Source organism: Anarrhichthys ocellatus, unplaced genomic scaffold, assembly GCF_004355925.1.
Source record: "Anarrhichthys ocellatus isolate YVR2014 unplaced genomic scaffold, GSC_Weel_1.0 scaffold18, whole genome shotgun sequence".
NCBI classification, from domain to species: domain Eukaryota; kingdom Metazoa; phylum Chordata; class Actinopteri; order Perciformes; family Anarhichadidae; genus Anarrhichthys; species Anarrhichthys ocellatus.
Genome location: NW_022280048.1, coordinates 6,928,553 through 6,937,043, shown reverse-complemented (window position 1 = coordinate 6,937,043; position 8,491 = coordinate 6,928,553). Strand labels below are relative to the sequence as shown.

General features: G+C 44.0%; 1 protein-coding gene across 5 annotated transcripts in view; it reads right to left on the bottom strand.

Moving 5' to 3' along the window:
- Nucleotides 1–2,472: 2,472 nt before the first annotated feature.
- Nucleotides 2,473–8,491, bottom strand: part of auts2a (activator of transcription and developmental regulator AUTS2 a) — a 292,831-nt gene continuing 286,812 nt past the window's right edge. For 4 of the 5 annotated variants that reach the window (XM_031857275.1, XM_031857279.1, XM_031857278.1 and 1 more), the window contains 6 exons: nt 7,799–7,870; nt 7,062–7,203; nt 5,716–5,796; nt 5,542–5,625; nt 5,041–5,281; nt 2,473–4,801 (listed from right to left, as the gene is read on the bottom strand). In XM_031857275.1, the coding sequence (XP_031713135.1) occupies nt 3,550–4,801; nt 5,041–5,281; nt 5,542–5,625; nt 5,716–5,796; nt 7,062–7,203; nt 7,799–7,870 (1,872 nt within the window). In that variant the 3' untranslated portion in view covers nt 2,473–3,549. The remainder of the gene's footprint in view (nt 4,802–5,040; nt 5,282–5,541; nt 5,626–5,715; nt 5,797–7,061; nt 7,204–7,798; nt 7,871–8,491) is intronic. The other variant, XM_031857276.1, reaches the window with a different exon arrangement.

Genomic DNA, 8,491 nt, shown 5'->3' with positions numbered 1-8,491 from the left:
GGTTCCTCTGACGGATAATCAAGAAAAGTTTTCGCAGTGTAAGTACCTGCTAATAAGTTGTTTATTTGATCAGTTTAACAAGCTAATTGAGAGTTTTTCGTTGGATCAGTGTCAAGCTTTCACAACATGGAACCTCTGTAGTCCATGGAGTAACCACATCCATCACTTACTGATCTGTAAAACTCTAGAGGAGCTGCGTCGTCTCAGTCCTCTCTGTTGTTTTTATGTCTGTTGTCAGTGTTCGGTCTGATAAAGAAGTTGCATTTGCACTGAAACCCCATCAGACGCCCGGCTGTCAGACCTCATTAATCTGAAGCCTCTGTCTGTCAGCACAGTGGATAGTGTCTCTCTATTGCTTCCAGGCACTTACTTCATGAGATTCTTGATAGCGATTGCATCTGGCTGCAGTTTAGGGTAATTACATCCACTCTGGCTGAATGAGTAGCTTTGACCTAAATGATATTGGTGTGAATACTCTGACTGGATGCTCACTTTGTGCACCGTTTCCTCATAAATAATGAGTATTGCAGGATTTTCCAGTAGTTGTTTCAATCCATCAGTAGATGACTTCTAGATGTTTAAAAATATGTTTGTGGTTTCTCATGTCCGTCCATCTGAGCCTCGCCCCGGACCTTCGCAGGATGTGGCATATCGAGGGGAGGAGCTTAGATACATTAAACCTGCAGCGGAGGCTCAAAAGCCAGTTTCTGTCCAGTGGAAGGAGGATTTGTAGCAACATCCAAAAGCAGTTTACTCAGCGACAGTGTAGTTTCCTTTGCCGGTGCTTAGATTAGGCTGTTCCAGGAATAGCTGATAGAAGCAGCCAGCAGCTGAAGGGAGAGCACAATAGCTGTGATGCAGAGATTGGAGGTGGATCACATACCTGCATGTAGATGGTCTCTGAACTGCTGACCAGGCTGGAAGGAGTTAGTTTCACAGAGAGATGAGCTGAAATGATTGAACAACGAATGATATGATTTATTTTCAAAGCAGAAACAGCAGACGGTTTCTAGTTCCAGCTTCAGAAATGTGAAGATTTGCTTCTTGTCTTCATTTTCTAAAAAGCATCTTTTGATTTTAAACTGTTGGACATGACGAAGTAAATGGTCATTCTTAACACTCGAGAAATTATCAGCATTTTCTGATAATTTCAACTAAATTATTATTTAAATCAATCATCAGCAGATTCACATTTATTGAAAAAAAATGAAGTTGCAACCAATGTTCACTTCTTACTTAACGATGATTTAATGTCTGATTATTTTCTTGATTAGTTATTCGGTCTGTTAAATATCAGAAAATAATCAAGCCCTTATTGATGTTTCAGGCCAAAATCCAAAGATCTTTGATTTACAGAGATATCAGGAAGAGAAACGCAGCAAATCCTTTAAGAACCTTAAACAAGACCCTGATTAGAGCTTGTACATGACTGAACAATTCCAGAAAATATTCACATTTGAGAAGCTGGAACCATTGCTAAAAAAAAAGTAGTCTTGCAGCAGGGCGCCCTCTCCTGGTCCAGAGCCTGAACTACCGCACGCTGCAAGGAAAATTAGTGTTGGTCCTCGGAGCAGGAGACATTTACTTGGCAGGAGGAAAAATACAGGCAATTCACATTTCCCACCACTGACTGGTGGAGGCAACGTTTGATTGATGCATGACCTGGGCGCTTCGGCGCTTAACATCAATCAGAGAAGGGTGCATGAATGCTGTGGTTATTCAGTGTAATGGGAATGTCAATAACTCTCGCATCCTCTGATGAATACACAAGTACTGTCCCATGACTCATGAGTGAAGGCTGCTGATGCTTAAAGCACTGTTATTGAACCGAACACAAGCACTCACTTGTCCAAGTAGTTGTGGTGTGACGTGTGATGTTTCCGCGGTTTTAAACGTTACCAAGCAATTTTCTAGTAAGTCGGCACCTACTGGTGCCGCAGAGATGTGGGGAACGAGACATGCTTCATCATCTGGCTCTTCTATCAAGAGACAAAATCATTATTGTAACTCCATAATCAGTAGCACTCTTAAATACATACTTCCAATGTGAGAGTGGTACCCAAGGTAGTTTATCCTCCATGGGGGTCTAATGCAGAAAGTCATTAACTGTGGAAGCGGAGTGTCAAAGAAGAAAGATGGCCTGTTTACTCACCTCAGTAGGAATGAAAGCCCCATAGACAGGGTTAGTACACATTTTTTAATAACATGGCACAATTTACATAACACAAGTTTAAATGAGGAGCATGCTGAAGATTCAGTCGCTTAATTTTTTTCATTTTTTGTACATGATCTAGAAAGACTTCACTTTTTTTCCCTGTACATGGTTAACAGCCAAAAAAAAAATCTCATTTAACAATCTTTTTGCAATACGCATCGACTAACCACTATGGCTCCGGTGGACATTTTTATGTTGGATTAAAAAACACTGCACAACATGATATCACAGAGTTTGAAGCGCACAACTAAACCTTCAGTGGACTACTAAAATAGATCTCTGCTCATTAGAAACAAACTGTCCATAGTTTAGACTTGCTTTTTTGTCTTTTGATTTTGTAGGTACAACAACTCAGGAACGCACTTTAATACACTGTTTGACCAACAGAACCTATTTCCAAAACATGTACTTTACACTCCTTCAGTAGGGCGAATGTGCTGCCATGGTGGTAAATGTGCTGCATTCTCCCCAGAACAAGACTGGTCGTAACTGAGAGAAGGAAGAGAGTTGACATTTGTGCTGCTGTCTTTTTTACATTGAAAATCTTTAAAATGCAATTCCTCCTTCAACTGTTTTTTTTTGGATTGTCAGTACAATTGATTATATTTGAGAGAATACTTCTCAAGACATAACCTTTTTGTTTAATCCAAATTGCGACCGACAACATCTGCGTGGATCGGTTAAAGCGTGGACCCAGTGTGTGTGTGTGTGTGTGAGAGAGTTGTGGAGAGAATACAGCTGTTTGTCCGTTATTGTTACACAGTCAGTGGTGAGAAGGCCAGCTTTCAGAAAGGGAGCCGAGACATTTGTTGCATAGTTGAACATGGGGTCTCTGGTACAATGCTAATCAGCTGCGTCAACCGAAAAAACAAAAGGAAAATAGCAAAAAGCACATTCTGAATCACTGCTGTAATACTCCTCTATTTACATGTGTTCAAAGTAAAGCTTTCAAAACATCCTTTTGCATATTTGTACCATGATTTTGAATCCATACAGAGTGAGCACAGCGACTGTACACATTATCTACACACTTTGCTGTCTGTCAGTGATAAAGTACCTCTCACCCCGCGTCACTTCACCGTACAGGAGACAGAATGCACACAAAAAGCTGGAGCAAACCGGAAGAAACATCTTTGAAAAATCTTTTTTTTGTTCCATGATTATTGTCTCTTTGTAGTTTTATACAAAAACAACTCATTGTGAGGGCATTTCTCTGGCTCCCATAAGTTATTCACAGCTATCTTACAGTCTTGCTTTGCCCAAAGCTAAGTGCTTGGTGTGAGTTCAGTGTTGGTGAGGCACAGAGCTGCAGGGTCCGTCTGCCGAGGCTCAGCTCACCGTGCCTCGATGTCTTTGTGAGCCGGTCTGTCTCTGATATCTGTGGCCAGGGGAGTAGTCCGTCTGGGTGAGCCGGGCCGGGCACCCAGCGTGGGGATGAGAGGGGGCGGGGCACTCAGAGAGGCGGTGGGCGGGGTTTTGTTCAGGATACCGTTCTGATGGGCGGTGGCTGCAGCTACAGCAGCTGCCGCTGCAGCCGAGGGGCTCACCCTGGAGTAGTGCATGCCTGGGAGTCCAGGGGCCATGAGGCCCTGGGCCGGGTGTGACAGGTGTCCATCAAGGGCAGGATGGTGCATTACGGGGTGGAGGCGCCCGTGCTCATAGTCCTCTCTGAGCATGTTGAGGCGCTCTCGCTCCTCCAGATGGGCACGCTCATGCTCCCTCCTCTGCTCCAGGGCCAGAGGGTGGATGTGGTCACGATTAAAGTCATGAGGCTCACGGTCCCTGTAGGAGCGCTCAGCCTCGTAGAGGCGCGGCACTGCCAGCCGGTGCAGAGGGTCATTCCTTAGCAACAGTTCCCTGGCCAAAGGGTCCCGTCTGTGAATGTCCAGGCCCCTGTAAGGGTCTCTCATTGGGTCCCAGTGGAAGGCAGGGTAAGGGAACCTGTCAGCTCCTGGGATGGGGCTGATACCCATGAAGGGCGCCACCATTCGAGTTCTCTCCAGCCCGCTGATGCTGTTGATGGGGTGAACGCCAGCCATGCTCATGGGCATAGGCATCGAGGAGGGAGGGTGGAGGTTCGGCGTGGAGGGTGCCTGTGTTGGGTGCTCACTTGCCCTCTCTGTGGCTCCATCCTGCTCTTCCTTCCGCTCCTCCTTCCGCTCCTCCTTCACTTTCACCTCGCTGTTCTTCTTCTGGTGCTCGTATGGCAGCTCTACCTTTTTCTCCAGGACCTCCCTGCTCAGCCCGCCGTTGGGACGTTCGAGGCTGGTCTGCCGGACGTAGGGCGACGGTGTCCCCCTGTTGGACATTTTGTCCTCTGACACTCGGCCGTCGTGGATGACAGGTGTGTCCTTGTCGCTGTGCTGGTTGTCTTTGAGCTTATGGTCATCTGTGCCGTTGTCTTTCCAGGAGTCTGAGTGCTCCCTCTCCCTGTCTTTGGCCTTCTCCTTGTCCCTCTGAGGCTCTCCAGAAGCAGGGGGCAGGTGGTTCCTGTGGTGCTCAGGAGGCCGGGTGTGGCCCAGGAGGCTGATGGGGTTGACGGGGACTGGAGACGGATGGCTCGAATGGCGTTTTTCTACAGAGTCCCTATAAGCATAAAGAAAGTCCCTCCATCAGTATCAGTAACCATAGACTAACTGATTATTCCATTTTTTTCATAATTGAAATAATAAGCTAAGACATCCAGTATACAAAGACAAATAAAAAGATAACATAACTGATCAAACAAAATCCAAATATGTACCTATACTCCTTTTTATCTATGTATGTTTTTGGGGTGAGGTGACAGGACTTGAGCGAGAGGAGTCACGTTTGGGATCACCCACCTGTCTTTGTCGTCTTTACTGACCAACGAGTCCCGTTTGTCAGAGTCTCGGTCCCTCTCATGCGAGCTGGCTGAGGCGCTCCTCTCAGAGTCTCCGGGTTTCAGCCAGGGTGGCGGTGTGGGGAAGGAGGGCGGCGTACGGTGCAGGCGGTTCCACGGCTCCTGGTGGCCGCTGTTGAAGTGCTGATGTGCGTTGGGGCCATCTTTATGGCCGAACACTGTGTTGGCCGCAGTTAGCGATTCAACACGTGGAAAAAACACAGCAGGACGCAAGTTAAACGCGTATCTCGACAATTTGCACAGATGAATATCAATATTTAAATTATACTCTGCTGATGCTCTTATGTAGCATGAGCAACACTATCTCTAAAACCTGAATTACTAGATTGGAAACATTACAACAGCAACCATGAAAGGCGTATTCCAGCCATACTGATGTTGGGCAGTAACAGAGAGTGGCCGCATGGTAACCAACAGCATCATTCATGAGGTTTAAACTCACTTAGTGCTGGATTGCCCAGTCCCCCGAAGGCCGATGAACTGAGGGTTCCCAGTCCGCCAAACGACACAGGCCTACCAAAAGGTTCTGGAGGGAGACACCACACGTTACCATGAATCCAATCACATCATTTACCTATTTCAGATTGAGACTGAGAAGAACTGAATTTAAAGGTACCTAAGTGAGGTGCTGGAGCGAGGAAGTTTCCAGGATGGTGGGGCGGATGACCGAAAGGACCTGCTGATGGGTGTGTGGGACCTGAAGTGGGAGAGAGGCATCACAGAAACGTCAACCGCTGACTGAGTGAGGATTGTTTGTTAAACTACTGTTTTATACGTACACTTATTTACCTTTTTTAAATCAACTAGAGCCTGACAAAAATGTTTAGAAATGAGGCAGTTTAAATATGTTGTCGCCATAACATAGTTTGTCCACTAGAGAGCACTAACAAGGTAGTTTGTCCAGCTCAGTACATTCTTTCAACATAAAAGAAAACCCATTGAATCTAAATCTAAATGACTGTTTGGGCTATGTAAAGAAAAAGAAGGGAATATCTGTCAATATGTTGTTAGTAGTTATCAGAGTTTTTAGCCATGCTAGCAGTGTGGTCAGAACCGGCCCTGACTAATGTGGTGCAACTCGCATTTCAGCCAGTTCCACCACAAGTTAAGTTTAGCAGGTCACACAGGAAAGAAAAACTGTATTCCTCAAGATGAGGAATAAATAAGTCTTTCAAACGTTCCCTATTGAATTTAAGGTGGGAGTCACTGTTGTTAACTGGAATGATGCTGCGGGCAACCGAGGAAATAGGACCTATTCAATAGGCTACAAAGTTATGTTGTTGTGTCCTTTTTTTAGTAATATTTCAAAATAATAGTATTAAAATAGTATGAGTAATCATTTCTAAATTCAGTGTTTGTCAGACGACCCCCAAACACTGAATTCAAGCCACAGTACACTGTGAAGACAGTGAAGCATGGTGACGCAAGCATCATGATATGGGGATGTTTCTCATACTATGGTGTCGGGCCTATTTATCGCACCAGGGATCAGTTTGAATACATCAAAATACTTGAAGAGGTCCATGTTGCATTATGCCGAAGAGGAAATGCCATTGAAATGGGTGTTTCAACAAGATTAACGTTACGGAGGCCAGCCCAATCCCCGGACCTTAATCCAATAGAAAACTTGTGGGGTGACATAAAAAAATGCTGTTTCTGAGGCAAAACCAAGAAATCAGCCGAATATTCATTTTTCAAATTTGTCTTCATGTTTGATTTGGAGGATTTTGGTCTTTACTCATGTTTTTAAACACATAGCTATTATTTTGGACACAACTGTAAGTGTTATTATGTCGATGTCTAATTAGTATTCAGTTAATTAAAAGATAGAGGCACACACAGCTGAACTCTGTTACAATAATATAAGCAACGGACTGACTTGACCGACTGCTGCTGTGTGTCAGTAGGTACCGTTGTTACCATCAATCAATCGTCCCACCCAGACACCTGACACACACTCACCCGCAGCGGAGAAGAGCGTGGCGGGCCGTGCCAAGTCGTTGGGGTGATGGATGGCCCCGAAGAGGCTGGGGCCCGGAGGTCGACTCAGGAAGTCAGGCTTGAGGCCAAAGTCTAGCTTGTGAGGGTCGACCTGCATCTGCTGCTAGAAGAAGGCAGATGGACAGAGAGGAACACATGTAAAACCCCTTTATACAATAATGAAACAATTGATTCTAAAGTCATTCTAAAGATTCTAAACTATAAGTCAACAACTAGATCGTTGTCTTAACCAAGGACACTTTGTGAGGTGGTTGCAGGTAAGGATGGGACGATATGAACATGTCATGTCACGATTATCCCGGCCAAAATAAATGCGATCAATAAACATTTAAAACATACTGAAATCAATATATATTGTTGTGGAATATTTCTTATGACTAGTCGGGAGAAGAAAGTGAAGGTTTTCTATCAATATAAAGTAAACAGAGTTTTGATGAACGATCAAGGTTTGTAAAGTCAATATACTAAACTAATTAAAGTCATCTACTGAAACTACAGTTTGGTGTCTGCTCTTTTAGGATTTACATTCTTTAAACCTTCACATGAGACTATGATATATTTTCCCATTACAATATATATATTTTTTTACTTTTTAATCTTTATCTTTTTTTAATGAAAAACAAACCATCATGAATCACTGGACACAGCTAACGTCACACTGTGTCAGCACAAAGCAGAGGAATCAGGTGAGTCCTCACCTTCACTTTCTGTTGGTGGTGGTATATCTGCCAGGCGATATGGACATGCATGGCGCACCACTTCCCTGGTTTCTGTAGGTACAAGACAACAACTCTTTAACCAGCAGAACAATGAGGATATTACTGCTATTAATTTACAAAGTAAACGCTTGTAAATTGTGAAGTGTGTCCAATTTTTATATATATTCCGTTCTTGACATCAGCCAATGTCTGTTGCTCAAGGTAATTAGACCCACATTTAATGGATATAGTGCTACATTGTCAATTAGCATTTATCCTCACACGTCATACAACCATCTTGAATGGTCCAATGACATGAACACAGCATACCCTTCTGACAGTCAAGTGACCTGAAGATGACCTACTGATAGCTTAATATGGTACCTTTAATCACATATAGCTTAAAGATAAGATATGATGGTGATGGGCCATGTGACAGAGGGATATTAATTATAGCTGTGATTTGAATGCATGTCTATGTCCACGCAAAGTCTATCAATAGCCTTTTCACATAGAGTCTGCACTGTTTTCCAAAATGAGCTTTGTTGTGGTATAAACTAAAACACTCTGCCTCTATGTGAAGTGCTCATTTAATTAAAAACACTATCTTGCCATTAGCAAAAACCCTTTAAGGCATTTGGCTGTCGTGTGTGTGTGTGTGTGTGTGTGTGTGTGTGTGTGTGTGTGTGTGTG